Here is a 16,331-nt window from a genome sequence, read left to right on the forward strand (position 1 = left end):
GATTTATAGCACTGTTAACACAGTCGTTAGTGGTCAGAAACAACAAAATCGTCCTCTACTTCAGAACCAAAAAAAAAAGTTAATTTTTTAAATACTTTATCACAATGTGTCTAAGATGAATGATGCATATACGCAGCTTCTCTGCACAATGCAGTCCCATCTATGATTCATAAGTCCAGTCCTTAGTGACGGCTAAATGGCTGTGAGAGGAAAGTATCATAATTATACAGCTTCTTTGGCAACCTGGACGAGTTCGCATGTGGGAACAATTACAATCATACACACATACGTGAACACAATGCTAGACAAACCCATTTGAGGATTGAGAATTCTCACGTATGTTCATTCTTGATCAAATTCTTCTAACCATTTTGAACGCTATACCCATGTCATACAAAATGGGTTGGCGGCTTCCTTCAATGAAAACAATAGAAATGAAGGTAACACTAAGTCAGTGAAGAGTCTCAAATGTTGATTCCACTGAGGATTCGGTATATTTTCTAATTTCTTGGAGGAGATAATTTCAATATTTGATTATAACAGAATGCCAATAAGTATCAACAAATAAGATCAGTCATATAAGTTGTATAAAATCAGTGAGAAGATAAATTACACATTATCTGTCAACATGCTCGAGATCTCAAACAATTACCGAAATCATTACCGAACTAGTACATTCCGTACCAAACAAGTGCATTCTGTACCCAATTATTTAAGTTGTCTATAAAATTCAGAAGCAGTATGAATCTAATGAGAAGATAATAAGTTATAAAAAACTTCTAGCATGATTTTAACTTAAAGTATGAATTTAAAAGCGATCATTCGAGACAACTCCTCTATCCGGTCAATCAACGTTATTCGGCTCCAGCCCCACAATAAATTAAACTCTTGGATTCACTGTATACAAAATAAACACGTGTCGCAGACACTACCGGACAGCTCATCAAGGCTGCGGAGATCAAATTTTGAAGGTCGCGTTACTTTAAAAATATCAATCCACTGCCTCTTCTGCGATAACGCGTTCGGTTGCAGCTTTCGCTTGTGCGGGAGGTGCTTCTTTCGAATTGGGGGGCGCTTTGCTCGACATTTTCTGCTGGAAGAAAATATGGGTAAGTCATAGGTTTAGTCCAGATACCAAACTACCGCTACTATAATAAATGTATTAAATCATAGATGAACAGTTGATGAACAGTTATATTTATAAGTTTTAATGCATCTGTATATAACAGGGGTCATGAAAAAAATCAAAAATAAGGACAAATGTAATCTTACCCGGCTGTATTTAGCTTGAGCTTTCGGAAGGAATTCCATAAACATTTTATACGCCTCAGGGGGCATGGTACTCTGTAAGATCTGTAGTAATTGGTACCCCTGCCCACAGTGTAAAACTGCTGACGCGAAATGTTTCACTGCTCCCTTAAAGTCTCCTGCAAACAACAAGAGTCGGTTAATAGCGGCTATAACAACCAGGAATATTTATAATATGTTGCAAAAAGAATAGGATTCAAAGATCTCATGTGTCGGAAAACCAATTTACCCATGCCAAGTTTCTCTTCGCCGACTTGAACTTGCTCCATGAAGAACTTCTGTATTGAGGGTGGGTCCATAGACTTTGGCATGGGGATATCTAACTCATCCTCCTGAAATATGCCGGTTAAAATCTAGCCACGTCATTGTAACCATAATCCTAACATCAAATGAGTGTAATATCATCTCCAAGATACAGTACGTGATAAAGTCTATACAAGATAAGGGAGATTGATCAAACCTTGGATTTGTTGCGCTCGGCCCGCCGTCTTTCTCGAAGCTTCGTCTTGTACATAGGATCTGATCTGCGTTTATAGTCGAAATAAACGCAGTATGCCACAAAGGTTGTAGCAGCCAAGCCACCCGCTATTAAGGTCTTAGACATCCCCTACAAAGATAAGAAATGAATCATCAAGAAGAAATGGAACAACATATCGCAAACTACAACTGAACAATCAACAAGTGTATATTAGAACATTCTATTTCATTCTAGCAACATTACAGATATCTGCTCACTACTCTATGGACCAAGTGCCAGCTTTCGTGTCAGTTCTTTTGGCTCAAATTGAAAAACAGAATAAACTTGATGCAAACACACGTGCAAATGTGATAAACTTGAGCATTACAATTTGTAAAACTGGTTCGGCGGCCGCGCGTGCCGCTATTTCCCGCACTGGGTACAAATAAAAGTGCCAAAAACTCAACTACGTTTTGCACCGTGCGCCTTCGCACATAATAGTAATAGTAATATTTATGAGATTTTATACGTATCAACATAGCATTAAATAACAATGAAATTAAAAACCAGAAAATAATCCATTCGCTTGACTATCACTCTCTTTCTTGCCACGGCGTGCGTATACTGGTCAGGACTTACAGCAATTAAATTTAAAAATGATAAAAATTTATTAGCTACGATAGTTTCAAATTGTTTCGCACACTACTGCTTGCTCCTTTTAGCCTCGTTATTAGCCATGTCCTCTACCTCCTCAGCCGGTCGTTTGAAATCAGAGCTGGACGAGATGGCCTCCTCACGCTGAACGGAAGAAACAGTGGCAACTTGTCGCTGAGATCCACTAACTCGTCCTTCGAATCCACTGGTCGAGCCAGCGAGTCTAGCTTCAAGGCCACTAGTGGAGCCAGCCTGTCTGAACTGAAGTCCTGATGTGGAGCCGGCATTTGAAGTGGAGCCGGCTCTTTGAAATCCACTTGTAGATCCAGCGAGCCTGCTTTCCAGCTGAGACGTAGAACTCACGCCATTTCTTTGACCTGTGAGAATGTCAAATCTATCATTTCTACAATCTGTGTTGGTGACTCATATTTTCTAGTAAGTAATATTCAAACTATACACAGTGCAGGAAAGAATGATATGAAAATCTTAACGTTTTAGATCCGATCATGTTGTATAAGAAATTATTTCCTTTACAAACACATAACTTACTACTGAAAGAGCTGGTGGGGTGGACAGCGTGAGCTGGAGTGCCACTCTGAGCAGGAGTGCCACTAGACTGGGCCTCACTGGACTGAACCACAGCTCGGGGCGCCCTTCTAGCCCCGTTACTGGACGTTATCACGCTACTAGAGGTGCTGGCAGGTTGAGTCCGGGTGGTACTGGCTGGCTGTGTCCGGGTTTGTCCGTTTGTTTGTCTGTTTGTGGAGCTTGGTGAGGTGGAACTGCTGACTATGGGTGATACTCGCACTGTTGGTTTCACTGAAAAACAAGAGTTTAGGGCGTGTAGACGTGTCGTTGAGAATACTGCAAATCATCTGACCGGTGATTGAAAGTGTGATTCTGTAATTCACACTAGTGTTGGCAGTGAAAATTGATGCAGACATAATTTATTTGCAAGAAATCACGAAGTCTCATGACTGCTAATATGCGTAAATCGTCATTTGATGTGTAACAATAATTTCTACTGTCTGCACGCAGACTCACGCACGTGATCCAACAAGATAAAAGCCATCTAATAAAATATGAACTTACCACTGAGTTTAGCACTGATTTCACTGGTAGATGAGGGTGCAGCATGGGACATAGGCTGCACCGGCTGGGACACAGGTCTCTTGCGGACCAAGTGTGATATGTTGGAAACTGGGGCGTTGGAGGAGGAGGCAGGGAATGCTGATGAGGAGCTAGTCGAGGAGGAAGAAGGGATGGAGGAGGAGGCACTCAATGAAGAGGAGGAGGCTGAAAAAGCAGGGTGAGGAGCTGAGGAAGAGGATGTGGAGGCTGAGAAAGCAGGGTGAGGGGTACGATCTGAGTAAGGGGCTGAGAAAGCAACCCGAGTAGGGGCTGAGGAGGAGGAGGCAGAAGAAGAGGCTGAAAAGGCAGGATGAGGAGTTGAAGAGGAGGAGGAGGAGGAGGAGTCACAGCTGCCACTAGCTGCTGCTGCTGCTGCTGCTGCGGCTACAGCTGCTGTGCTCTGAAGAACGACAAGTTATGTTATATGTAAATAATATGTTCCATAGTGAAGTAAAGTTAGACAGTTAAAACTAAGATCTGAAATTCATTTCATTGAATGTGGAAATTTAACGTGCTTACAATTTCAAGCTATTGAAGCAAAGAAGATCGGATTAAAAGCAGTACCCACCTGAGTAGGGATAAGTTTACGGTACTGCTCCAGATGTTTCAAAGATTCTTTACAATCCGATACCATCTTATCAACTTCACTCTTCATCTCGTGCAGGGACTCTTTCTCTGGCCCCTGGTGACGAAAATGTGAATATAAAATTTCATAAAGTTAAGTGAATCTTTGAAAATTAACAAAATACGAAGAAACTCTGCCAAGTTCGGAAATTCGCATATTTAAAAGTTCAGCTTAAGCACGCAGCAAGATTAAGTACGATACTTATAATCTGCTCTAAAATATCGACTATAATCTCCACTAATTTCCCTTATTTGCTACAAACCTGAGAGTTTGATATCTGGGAGGCCATGAGTCGACTACATTGAGAGAAGTGCTTGATAGCGTCCTCGTACTTCTGATCCAAACTAGCAGACAGCCCCATCATGTAGTAGGTAGAACTGATCTCTCTTGAATCAGGCTGCTCTCCAGAAGAGATAAAGTGTTCTATTGCTTCTGTAAAGTGAACAGCTGCTTCGTCCATCTTTTCATTTTCCATATCAACCTGAGAGCATGGCGAGTAGAACACCTTGTATCACCAAACTAAAAACATGCTGGTTTTTTCCATGATGTAACCTAGAAGTTGAACCCCGTGTACTCACTCACTATTAAAAGGATACATTTTAAAAAGGAGGAGGATTACTCACCTCTCCGAGTTTAATCTTCACTTTTGCAAGTTTCCTCTGAGCTTCGGGAGACACCTGTCTAGAGTAAATAACTCTGGAAAGTTCCAAAACTTCCCATGCGATCTGGAGTGAACAAACATCTTCCTCTTCTCCTTCTTCTCCTCCCTCTCCCTCCTCTTGAGCTGGCCCTGCTTCATTATCTGCAGAGAAACTCGAGTCAACAGGACAACTTCAAATTAATATTAGTATCCAGGATAATAAGTTGTTCAAAAAGAAAGAAAGGAATCTATCAAATTAAAGAAACTTGGTTTAAACAAAAACCGGACCATTTCGTCCAGTAGAGTCCGGTCCTTCCTCCTCGTCTTCCTCCTCCCCCGGGGCGATCCTACTGGTGGCCATTATCTGATTCTCATCACGTGCAACTTCTAACAGCGCCGTTGCATACTGGTAGTACGGACCTGCGCACTCATCATGTAGCTCGTCGTACTTAGCGGAGATCAGACTGCAGAGTTCTTCACAGGCGAACACTGACAAGGGGGTACCAGATTAAACTGAGTGAAATGAATTAAACCAAACATTTAATACGAAAACAAACAGATACATATAAATATGGTGGAAGGCTAGTTCTGGTATTCTAGGGTGCTAACAAATTACAAAGCAGAGAGTCACTAACACAAGACAAGGTTATAATCTGCCAAAGTAAATGGTAACCAACCTGCACCCTTGTAATCATCAGTAGCGAACTGTCTGCTGATTTGTTGTTGAAGTTTCTGAATCTGCTGGTCTGAAGGAATGTTGTCGTCGGAAGAGGTGGAGGCCCCTGCTGCGTCTCCTTCTTCCACCGGTACCAGACTCACCATCCTACTGTTTCATGGTTAACTCTCAAGTCTCAATTTTATGTCATACAAATTAACTTATTTGAATAATGGATGCTATAAAGGTTATGAGTTATGACCGGCTAGGCTTTTCTGCTAGATGACCCTGAATTATGGACACGTATATCTCCCTAGTGCATCTCCGATCTGAAGTTCATATCTTGCATGCGAATAGTCGGGCTATTGCAATGTAGTTGATATTGTAGATGATATTGCAAATGGTATTGTAGAATGTAGATGCCGTTTCTGTACAGAGAATGGAACATTCCTGCTCGTCTTAACATCGATCATGTGCCGATTAAAGTTGGTCAAGCAGTCGAAAGGCTGCGCGACAAGAATCTTTTTTCGGATATTAAGTCAGTGGAAAAAGTTAAAAATTTATCCTCCGATTAAAAATATAACATTGTGTTTGAACAACAACAAGTAATATAGTAAATTCACTGTTTTAGAGTTCTTTGCTGGTTTTTTTATTAATAAGATTAAATCGTCGTCAGTGAGATAAATAATACACCATAGTTATCACAAATAATTTAGAAACTATGGTGAAAAGTAAAACTTTTAAAGAATTTTAAAAGTTGATGGAACTGTCACCAAATGATAAATTGAATAAAGGTTTCAAATTCAATAATGAATATTAAATGGTACGATGATACGATATTAATTATATGAATCAACTATCCAATAGTTTACCACAGATCCCAAGACCATGTGTGTATTGTAAGAACACGTTCACAATTCAAAATAATAAGGAAAGAAGTCTGATAAAGGGCCAAAGAATTATAAAATATGCCAAGTTAAGTAATACGGTTAAATCTGCATTTGCCACAGAACGCAGCTCAATCAAACTCTTCGATGCAATAAAATGAATCTGAAATTATGAATTGCAATGCAATGTGTCCACTTGAATTTACGCTGATTGATTGTCTTTTTTTCAACACAAGAGGGTTTATTTCTATCAAAGTTCAACTAATTGAATGAATGATAAGCGAGTCCCTCTCATATAATTATATGTTTTTTCTTCTGAATTTTGTCGTGTGTCTTCTGTTTCTTCTCCTCAAATTGTTTGAATTTCTTCATTAACCTGTCTTTTAGCTCTTTCTCTCGTGCCCTCATCGCTTCAATATTCTTAGCCTGCACAAGAGTTTACAAGTTGGATCATAATTTGCAGTAATAAAGTAATAAGGGGTGCGTATTCGTTAAAATTTGTATATGTAGTTGAAACAGTTAAAGAGTTCAAAGTTTGTATGGCAGTTATTATGAAAGAACACTTTTTATCCTTATAATTGTTAATTGTATCTCAAACCTTATCCTCCTCCAGCACCTTCTGCTCCTCTTCCTGTCTCTTCTTGTGCTCACTGTATCTCTTCAACACGTCCTCCCTCTGTTTTAACAACCTCTCCCTCTCCACTGCTGCTACTCGTATCAGGATACCTTTTAGCAGTTTGGCTGCAACCTGAGTGACATTTTGGTTCATAGCGGTGAACCCTTTTTTGATGAATATTATTGTGATGATTAATTTCGAAAATCAAGAAGTTTTGACAAAATATGGTTAAAAACCTCCCAATAAGGCATACAGTAAAATTAAGTAGAAGAGCCACGAGTAGTGTATTTAAGGGATTTAAGTACCTGTTTACATTCGTCTTCTAAACTTTCAATTTGTTTTATTTCACTCTTATCAATACCAGACTTCTTTTTCTTCTTTTTCGGCCCCTTCGATGACCTTCTTCTTGACTCCTCCATCTTCTTTTCTTCCAATTTCCTCTTCTTCTTTTGTCTCTTCTCAATTTGTTGTTTCATAAGTTCGTTCTGCTGTCTCATGTACGCTTCGTGTTTTCGTTTAGCTTCTTCTGCTAGTCTTTCTCTCTCTAACTTCCTAATAAAAGAAGGTATACTTTTATCAACAATAAAATTCACGTCGTAACGAATAAACATATTGAAGCCCGAAATAGAGCATTGATATTTGATATTCAATGATACCATATCTTCACATGGTCGTAGATATTTTTACACTTACAGGGGTAAAAACGCGCAGTAAATTGAGTTTGCCTAAAGAAAGTTCTCTACAGTCTACAGTAATAAACTGAAGTTCTAGCAGCTAAGTTACCTCATCTTATGAGTTTTATCCGTCATGAAGCCTGTTCTATCGTAGTCCACAACGAAGGGAGAAAATGTTGGTTTCTGCCCAGGGAACAGTCTCATCAGTTGTTTACCCTTTAACCCCGACATGGCCGCTTTGAAGTGGGCGTAGTTCTGATACTGGGGGAGAGTGGGGAAAATTGTTAATTTGGGATGGGAAAATGGGTGATATTTAGGCCCAAAATAGAAAACTTGCAGATCTTGATTTCTATATTAAATATATCTGTACTTAACACTGATACACTATAGCACGTGATTTGACGGTTCACTATATTATATCGAGTATCTGTGCTCATCATCACAAGTAATGAGACGCAACTAATATATTATGGGGAAGTTTTGTCCTGAACTTAGTGAATAACCATCAGTCAAAAAAAATCAGGAAGTGTTTGTGTCGTATCTGTACGAAGGCGGGTCTCTCAGCACCTCTGCTCATCATAACACAATTTGTAATGTACCGAGCAGGTTGGGTCAGTGACACGAGGTAGTGTCACTGATAAGATAAAGACTACTCGGACAACTTTAGTGGTAAATGATAACGTGAACATCTCTGGTTAGAGCAACTTTGGTGAGAGGGATGGCATTTTTGAAGTGAAAGCCTCACTCAGCTCAGTTTGCTCTCACATTTACAACAAGTGTACCTGAATGTAAGCGTTGAAGGTGAGCGGTATTCCAAACTGGTTCCCCAGGGAGGTTATATCATCACCCAATTCACCATCTTCAACACAGTCTTCGTAGTCAACCTGACACCAGGAAGATTAGTAATTACCGACAATTTGTGTTTAAAAAAGAAAATACGGAGATGGAGATGACTTCAGAAATAACGATAAAGAGTATCTTGTGGATACGATTTGGATGTTAAAAAGGTTTCTGGTACCTTTCTGATGGTTCCATATACAGCAAGAGCATCTTTTAAGAACCGTTCACAAGGTTTAGGATTATTGGAATCAAGAGAGAACCACTTAGTTGGTAGGTTCTTTATTATGACCGTGTCTGCTCGTTCACCGGGGATACACTCCGACCAGTTCTTCTTACCTGAATAAAATGGAGCTTATCAAAACCAGTTACCTTACTCGGGATTATTACGACGGGTTTATTAACGACCGGCTAAAATATGGTTCGGGAAAAATATGGCGAAATTGCTCAAAACCCACCACATTTTCCCGGTCGCCATTTTACCGGTGTCCAACCTTTCAATTTTAGATTCAAAAATTTTGTCTCAGATGTAAATTTCCTTATTAGAGATAAGCAAGTTTAGAAATTTTCGCATTGCTAAAACTTGTGAAAGTCCAGTGGCGTAACGAAAGGCCCTGCTGACCCCGCTGTGCAGGGGGCGCCGTCTTTGGGGGGCGCCAAATCGTCGTTTGAATGTGGGACAATTTCGAAAACTTAACTAAAGTACTAGCAAAACTGCGCGTTTAGCTCTAGATACACACCTTTTTAGAGATTTTACCGGCGTATTCTTTAAAATCACCTAATTTGTTCAATTTTAGGGAGGGGCACCAAAAGGGGAGGGGGTGCCAACAGGGGGGGGCGCTTTTTTCGGCAGGGGGGCGCCAACAGGCAACGTTACGCCAGTGTGTGAAACAAGTCGAATTATCAATAATTGTTGAAAGTATACAGAAATAATGACTCGTGGTTAATCAAACTAGATGGAAAATAATTTTTAACATTTGAAGCGTAACAACCAGATCGATATTAAGATAAAGGGAGAGCTGTTTAGTCTTCCAATAAGTTTTAATCATCTTCGTTATCTTCATCTGGAACATCCCTTTCATCAGTTTTAATTAATTCAAGTTTTAATTTAACTGTTACTTTTACTTTGAGTCCTATTTCATTATGTAGAGATAGTCAATACCTAAGAAATTAAAAATTGGCCTATTTGAATCAAATTTGACAATAAGGATATATGACAAGAATTGGGCAAAAAGGTGAATTTTTTGCAATTTTAGCCAAATGAAGTCGAAAAACCTACAACAAGTGTCCCAATAGTCTTCTTTAGTGAATATAAGACAACGATTAAAATATGAGCACCCATACCCCTTGGGAACCCTAAAAGCTGAGTAGGCGGGTTTATTAACGACCGGTGAAAATGTGGTTCGGGAAAAATATGGCGAAATTACCCTAAACCCACCACTTTATCCCGGTCATAATAATCCCGAGTAAGGTAATTAGTTTCATGGAGTCATTTGTAGCCTGTAGGGAGAGACAAGATGAGAGACAAGATGAGCAGAAAAATAAGGAGACACAGTTTTCCACATTCTTTGTCAAGTATTATAACATACCGTTGATGGTTTTGAAGTAAGTCTCCCATTCATCTACGGTTGGATAGTCGTAAGCATCCTCCTTGATCTTCACAGTAAGTATAACATTGCTACCTTGAGCTTTGAACTTGGTGTTGTTCGTATTCCTGTAGCAATGGATATGATCAACTTGATTGCTGATTATTATTGTAAAAATCCAAAATTTCAACACAAATTACAGTCACAGAATTGCAAAAGCAATCCAACATTTCATAAGGTCGAATAAACTATTTTGTTATAACAAAATATGTTATAAATAACATTGATCTATTTGATATTGTACCTGATAACATAGCTCATAATCTCCCTATCCTGGAAGAGGCCCTCAAACAATAGAAACTCCAGGGCAGGACTCTTCTGTAGTCTGATGTGAGTGAACCTCTCGGGCTCTGCTAACTTGTGTAGCTTCTCCATCACTTCCCAGCTGAAATGAGCTTCTGTTAGCAAGACTTGATAAATAATAAATTAATCGTAGACTTTATTTTTAAATAAGTTAGAACGCTTGAATAACTGAATGGTTTATCATCAGAGGGTGTGCAATCTATAGTTAGTTGTAGTTAGGTTAACGATCCGATGAGTGTTGTACAATATTACATAATGTCAACTGTTTCTATGAGTAAACCTTTACAAATATACTAGTAACTACACTTGTTTACAGACTTTTACACTCACCTGCTCACTATTCCTCTATACTAATACACCTCTACACTTGTTGTTGCGCCAAAAATATTAAGTAAATGTAACATGAGTAATGCGTTCTGATACATTTCAAAATTAGAATAAATAAACAAAATGTTATTTAAACTTAAATCAATGAAATTTCAACAAACTTATTGCAGAAAAGTAAGCCCCACCTGTTAACATCAACAAGCGGTTCACCGAGCTCGCTGATCACCAGAATCCTTACTTTAGCATGATCTCTCAGATACAGACCCAGGTGGTCCAACAACTTGACACAATCAGGGAACCTCGCCTGATCCATGATGAGGGAGAGAGCTAGCTGGAGGAATGTTCGGAGCTGCAGGAATGTTCCTGACTTCGTCTTCTACATAGTTGTCATGTGCTATCAGGTAAATCATTATCTCAGGGTCGTCTAAGAGTGCTTGGTTTAGTTTGTGGTTTTCTTTACTGCGAACACGATGATATTTCAATCATAAAGTTTTGGTCAATAAATGTAAAAGGTACCGCAATGGTTCTGTTTTAATATGCTAGTAAAACAATAAAACTGCTGCATAAACAACAATGAACAACAAAATTTAACAATTACGTTCCATCATAATATTATCATAATATATTGATACTTTAATTAGGTTTTTAACAATAATTCTCAAAACATAAACAACCATGCAAATTCTTGAGAACACCATTATAATCGTGAAAAAAAATTGGAAAATCAAACAATTGTATATTGCGTGCAATGCAAATGTATGATATGTCATAGCATTGGGCTATAAGTAATGATAATGATTCACGGGACCCATAAAAAGTCACCTTACTTTCGATGAAACACACTAAAGATATGGTTTTAATAAATGAATAGTAACATCTATTAAAAATCGACAGTATTCGTTAAATTCAAAGTGTCGAAAACATCAGATTATACCCTAATTTTAAAAATTGAGCCAGACGCCCATTCATTGAACTTCATAATAATCAAAATTTCAAATCATATCTACATAACGTTCCAGTTGATCAAAAGATTAATTTTCAAGGTGGTTCTACTGGTGATCGACAAACAGGGCACTCTGCCTTTCTGTTCAACCAGTTATCAATACACTGAGTATGGAAGGAGTGAAAACAAGGTAAAGTTCTGATCTTTTCACCCTCATCAAACTCACTGAGACAAATATTGCAACTTGACTTATCATTTGGGTTATCTGAGCTTTTGTAAGACTGAGTCAGGGTGCTTTGAGATATATCGTGTTTTGAGAGACCCTGCCCTGGTTCCAAGGACGATTCCTCGTCTAGAGCAATCATCTGTTCGTATGTCATGTTATCTGAACCCTGGCCGAATATCAGGTGAACCCCATGACTGCCCGGTCCTCTAAGACCTTGTTGTGCCCACCACTGAGGTCCCGCATTCCTTAAATTCCCTTGTAAGAAACCTGGAGGAACAGGCACCCCGTTTAAAAACCCTGACATACCATAACTAGAATCTGTGATTGGAACTCCATTGAGGATGATACGGGATGATATTTGATGTCCTCCACCCCGGATTCTATTGAAGATATTGCCTCGAGCTCGGTTGGCTCTACGGCCTGATGAGGTACCAGGCAGATTATCTGAATTAGTATTTCCATTACTGTTATTGCTGCTGGATTGTTGTCTATTATTACTACTGCGATTTGTAGACCTCCTATTCGTAGCTGTTCGATTCTGAGTTACAGTTGATGAGGCTGAAAGTTGCTGTAACGTAGGCCGATTATCTGAAATTTGAACAGTTTGAGTATCAGAAGTCGCTGATCCGGAAGAGCGTGTTAAACGAGTGGTTGTTGTTGGGGATCTTGAGCTCGAACTTCTCCCTCTGTTTTGGTTGCTTCTGGTCCTTGACCGAGTGTTTGCACTGGGAGCCTGACTGTTGTTCGTGATAACAATACTTGAACTGATAGACGAAGCCCGAGTCTGAGATCTTGTAGATCGACCAACAGTAAGGACTAAATTATCCGACTCATCAGAGGAGGGTTGACGTCGTGTTCTTGGTGGCCGTGAATCTTCCACCACAGAATCATCTAAAATAACAACATCATCACTAGTCTGATTAACACGTGATGAGCGTGACGTATGGACAGGAGTTGTAAACGCTGTGTTCAGAGCATCTGTCACAAGCCGGTCAGTGTCAGGTGACATTGGGATAACCCTGTCGGACATTTCATCATCACTCAGCTGAACAAAACTCAACTCCCTAACATCATCGTCTGGTTCCTCATCTGAGGCTACATAGTACTGAACAGGAACAACAGAGGTAGAGGGCCCCGGGGAGATATTTAGCGCATGTGTGGGAACTCGGCCTAATCTGATGGGACCTCTGTTGAACTGATGTTGAAGTTGAAAGGCGGCCCTCTGGTCCTCCTCCTCTTGTAGTCTACGAGCTAATAGTTCACTTGAGAGGTCAACATCGCTTGAAATCATATATCCTGCACTTAGTTTCAGTAATTTCTTTTCAATATTTATTGTATTTTGATATTTTTGTGTGGATATGAGAAAATTATGTCATTGATACTACTGTAAATAAAATCCGCCTGACTTCCACAGAAACGAAAATATTATTGCAATGAATGTAAATTATAAAATATCATGAATCACAAACTTTATCACTATTCCTATACACACAATCATTATAGTTAGTTTTCAAAGTTCAAATTTATTGGGAAGTCGAGTGTAACCGTTGACAAAGGAGCACATCTTTAAATTATGGCATTCGACATACAAACTTGGAAAGTGCACTCAAATTAGATATAGCCAATTAACTATGACAGTTGTTTATTGACTTATTAGAAAAATAAATGGTAAAGTTTAAACAATGACCATTTTAAAGATTTTTAAAGATAAAGAAGTGAACCTACTGTTAAAATAAAGATATTTCACTGACATTAATTAAACCTACCACCTGACCTTCTAAAATCATAAATACTAATAGTGTATTTGCCTATTGCCTAATCATTACTAATGGTGTCATTAAATTACTACAGCTAACTGAATGCTATACTTTAGTTGACTAGAAGATATAATATATATAGCACTTTCGTAAACAGAGGTTAAGGCATTTCATTATGCAGAATTTACAGTTCAAATTTAAGGGTTGGACAATTAAACATTAAATCTAAATACAAATTGCTTCTTAAATTTCCTGACTACAATATGTCTAAATTACTCCCACATATCTTATATTAATCAAATCGATATCAAGAATGTAATTATAATTGTCTTTGTTCATAGCACTGAGCAATCTAACTCTGTTTGAAGCTTGCAGGGGGAGTGAATATACCGCCAACCTTGCTAACAGCTCTCGACGGAGCAAATCCCAACATCTTCTGAATGTTCTAGAAAATGTTTATTAGCATCATTAACATGATTATTGATTAATAGCATAAAACGCAATATAAGAACAATTCTTAGTACTTATTTTACTACACATAAAAAACATACTGTACATAAATTCCAATTTATCAATGCATTCCCATAGAACGAAGAACTGATGTAATACATTGACAGTTATTGAAAATAGAACAAGATTTTAACTTTTAAGATTGTACCTGTCTTATGCTCATAGTGCAGAGGATGTAGAGGAAGATAAAGCTGCAGTCTGTATAATCATCACCAGCAAGGTTCCGGTGAGATATCCCTTGCAGGAAGGAGATGGGAGTGAAGGGGAGTTTACCTACCACTCTACCATCAAATCTGAAATACTTCTGTACTGAGTCTCCCAACAATTTAAGGAATTGCATAGAATTACTTACATAGAAATGAATATTCCCATGAGAGATGTCAATATAAAACCGATGATAACTTTAAAAGATTTGAACAAAAACTTTTAAAGATTAGAACAAAGAATTGCATAGAATTACTTACATAGAATTGAACATTCCCATGAGAGATGTGAATATAAAACCGATGACAAACATTGACTGCATTTTAACATAACTCAGGTCCCTCTTTTCACTTTTCAGCCGTTCCTCTTCTTTTTCTATTTTCTTTTTATGTCCTGGTTGTCTACTTATGTCAGTCACTGTTTCTTTCTTCTTGTCCACTGATGATATGGGTGGGGTAAGCGCAAGGATTAACTATTGTGAGATTGGATATTGTTGTGTATTCTGATTCACTTCATTTTTATAAGTAAAATAATTGATTGGTCAATTATTGTTTAGTCAAGCTAACTATTACTACGACCAGCTGCAACATTAAAAGTAGAAGCTTTAGTTGTTGTAAGAACATTGTCACATGATTCGTAAAAAGTCTATTCACGTTTTTTTGTTTGCTTCTCAATGCTTGTTTTCAGCTTTTTGTACTTTTCTGTCCGATAAACTAACACATATGTTACCCCTGAAATGATGAAATTAAATTCTGGGCAGTGGCATTTCAATGGATTAATGCTTTAAATTCGAAACATTTGAATTTTAATAGATGTGGATTCTCGTGGGGAGGTAAGGTAAATTTGTTCACTTTTATAGTAAGTACCTGTTCAGCAAAGGAGAGAGGTGATGCACATTTGTTTACTTTTAAGGGTAAGTACCTGTTTAGCAGAGGAAAGAGGTGATGCACATTTTGTATTATGGAACGCTTGTAACTCGGATTGTAACCCCTTCTTGTTGAGGTACATTTGTTTACTTTAACATAGAGGTTCTGCTGAACAGAACCTCTATGTTTAAGTAAACAAATGTACCTCACCTCCCCACAAAAATTCACATCAATATATAAATGAATAAAACTGCTCAGTAATTGATCGCTTTAGACAAGCAAAGGACCTTGTTGTACTAAAATGATTTAGTATATAATTCACCACAAAATTATGCATACCTTCTGCAAACAATGCAGTACATATTGATATCGCCACAATAAGTAGAGTGTCGGCAAACATATTTTAGCTTGGACTTCCTGCATTTTAGAGAAATTAGTTACAGTTAATACAGAAAATGTAGCCTGAGAAAAAATAAGAACTCAAATTTGAAACTATATTTATATATTATATGTATTTCAAACAAAGAGAAACACTCAAATTGGCAGCAAACAATCCGTTTCATGATGTGTAGAAAACAATACCAATCCTCTATATATATGTATATATACGTGTACGCCTTCTATTTGAAAGCAAACCAAGCTTTGACCGGGCAGAGTATTATGAAACATGTGCACGTGCAAGACCATACAGTGAACACATCGCAAAAAGGAGCTTTGCTTTGGAAAACACTAAGCCAATATTCAATACCGAGAAAATCATTTTAACGGCCAGGTAGCGCAGTTGGTTAGAACGCCTGTCTTACAATCGTTAGGTTGCGAGTTCGAAACCCACTGACTGCCTGGTCGTGGGGTGAGCGTCGTCGACGTTCAGCTAAGGATCATGAGTGGTCTATGCAGCCCCCCGGTCTACTCAGCCGAATACTCGAGAAATCGGGTGTGAGGGTTAAATGAGGAGCTGCACATTGCAGCAAAGTCTCGGACGAAGAAAGTATGGTACACACTACCTTAACCGTCACTGGCCAAAAAGATCCTTCGGCTTCCTGTAATTGGCTGGTTGCACTTGTG

General features: G+C 38.5%; 5 protein-coding genes across 6 annotated transcripts in view; 1 reads left to right on the forward strand and 4 right to left on the reverse strand.

Moving 5' to 3' along the window:
• Window positions 1-16,331, forward strand: part of LOC134818419 (kynurenine 3-monooxygenase-like) — a 927,626-nt gene that overhangs the window by 716,324 nt on the left and 194,971 nt on the right. The window lies entirely within an intron of this gene.
• On the reverse strand, window positions 580-1,957 carry LOC134818424 (mitochondrial import receptor subunit TOM20 homolog B-like). Of its 2 annotated transcripts, none has more exons than XM_063827967.1 (4): window positions 1,769-1,957; window positions 1,538-1,640; window positions 1,273-1,427; window positions 580-1,090 (listed from the first exon to the last, which is right to left on the reverse strand). In XM_063827967.1, exons 1-4 carry the CDS (start codon window positions 1,910-1,912, stop codon window positions 992-994), a joined length of 501 nt encoding a protein of 166 aa, XP_063684037.1. In that variant the 5' UTR covers window positions 1,913-1,957; the 3' UTR covers window positions 580-991. The 2 variants fall into 2 exon arrangements, with proteins under 2 accessions (XP_063684037.1, XP_063684036.1); XM_063827966.1 differs by having other exon boundaries at window positions 580-1,093; window positions 1,769-1,951.
• LOC134818417 (uncharacterized protein DDB_G0271670-like) lies at window positions 2,106-5,637 on the reverse strand. The gene is made up of 8 exons (XM_063827957.1): window positions 5,493-5,637; window positions 5,104-5,304; window positions 4,799-4,977; window positions 4,438-4,656; window positions 4,119-4,232; window positions 3,512-3,950; window positions 2,969-3,238; window positions 2,106-2,796 (listed from the first exon to the last, which is right to left on the reverse strand). Exons 1-8 carry the CDS (start codon window positions 5,635-5,637, stop codon window positions 2,468-2,470), a joined length of 1,896 nt encoding a protein of 631 aa, XP_063684027.1. The 3' UTR covers window positions 2,106-2,467.
• Window positions 6,169-11,161, reverse strand: LOC134818420 (A-kinase anchor protein 17A-like). Its single transcript, XM_063827961.1, has 9 exons — window positions 10,946-11,161; window positions 10,375-10,515; window positions 10,074-10,198; window positions 8,666-8,823; window positions 8,430-8,531; window positions 7,757-7,908; window positions 7,279-7,525; window positions 6,956-7,105; window positions 6,169-6,783 (listed from the first exon to the last, which is right to left on the reverse strand). Exons 1-9 carry the CDS (start codon window positions 11,071-11,073, stop codon window positions 6,649-6,651), a joined length of 1,338 nt encoding a protein of 445 aa, XP_063684031.1. The 5' UTR covers window positions 11,074-11,161; the 3' UTR covers window positions 6,169-6,648.
• LOC134818423 (calcium load-activated calcium channel-like) lies at window positions 11,671-15,685 on the reverse strand. The gene is made up of 5 exons (XM_063827965.1): window positions 15,606-15,685; window positions 15,054-15,131; window positions 14,661-14,838; window positions 14,345-14,489; window positions 11,671-14,131 (listed from the first exon to the last, which is right to left on the reverse strand). Exons 1-5 carry the CDS (start codon window positions 15,664-15,666, stop codon window positions 14,039-14,041), a joined length of 555 nt encoding a protein of 184 aa, XP_063684035.1. The 5' UTR covers window positions 15,667-15,685; the 3' UTR covers window positions 11,671-14,038.

This window comes from Bolinopsis microptera, chromosome 7, assembly GCF_026151205.1.
Source record: "Bolinopsis microptera isolate Bmic1 chromosome 7, MBARI_Bmic_1.0, whole genome shotgun sequence".
NCBI lineage: Eukaryota > Metazoa > Ctenophora > Tentaculata > Lobata > Bolinopsidae > Bolinopsis > Bolinopsis microptera.

Bases quoted from the DNA above. Each gene is read 5' to 3' on its own strand.
- LOC134818420 (XM_063827961.1), bottom strand. From the start codon at position 11,073: ATGGATCAGGCGAGGTTCCCTGATTGTGTCAAGTTGTTGGACCACCTG. The intron at 7,106-7,278 runs GTACTTAAATCC...AATGTCACTCAG, and splicing joins TAGAAGACGAATGTAAACAG to GTTGCAGCCAAACTGCTAAA. The intron at 6,784-6,955 runs GTTTGAGATACA...ACTCTTGTGCAG, and splicing joins AGGTGCTGGAGGAGGATAAG to GCTAAGAATATTGAAGCGAT.
- LOC134818417 (XM_063827957.1), bottom strand. From the start codon at position 5,637: ATGGTGAGTCTGGTACCGGTGGAAGAAGGAGACGCAGCAGGGGCCTCC. The intron at 4,233-4,437 runs GTTTGTAGCAAA...TTTCGTCACCAG, and splicing joins CCCAGATATCAAACTCTCAG to GGGCCAGAGAAAGAGTCCCT. The intron at 3,239-3,511 runs GTAAGTTCATAT...CTTGTTTTTCAG, and splicing joins AATCAGTGCTAAACTCAGTG to TGAAACCAACAGTGCGAGTA.
- LOC134818423 (XM_063827965.1), bottom strand. From the start codon at position 15,666: ATGTTTGCCGACACTCTACTTATTGTGGCGATATCAATATGTACTGCA. The intron at 15,132-15,605 runs GTATGCATAATT...TCATCATTTCAG, and splicing joins TACTGCATTGTTTGCAGAAG to GGGTAACATATGTGTTAGTT. The intron at 14,490-14,660 runs GTAAGTAATTCT...GAAGTATTTCAG, and splicing joins ATGGGAATGTTCAATTCTAT to ATTTGATGGTAGAGTGGTAG.
- LOC134818424 (XM_063827966.1), bottom strand. From the start codon at position 1,912: ATGTCTAAGACCTTAATAGCGGGTGGCTTGGCTGCTACAACCTTTGTG. The intron at 1,428-1,537 runs GTAAATTGGTTT...TGTTGTTTGCAG, and splicing joins CGAAGAGAAACTTGGCATGG to GAGACTTTAAGGGAGCAGTG. The intron at 1,094-1,272 runs GTAAGATTACAT...ATTTTCTTCCAG, and splicing joins CTCAAGCTAAATACAGCCGG to CAGAAAATGTCGAGCAAAGC.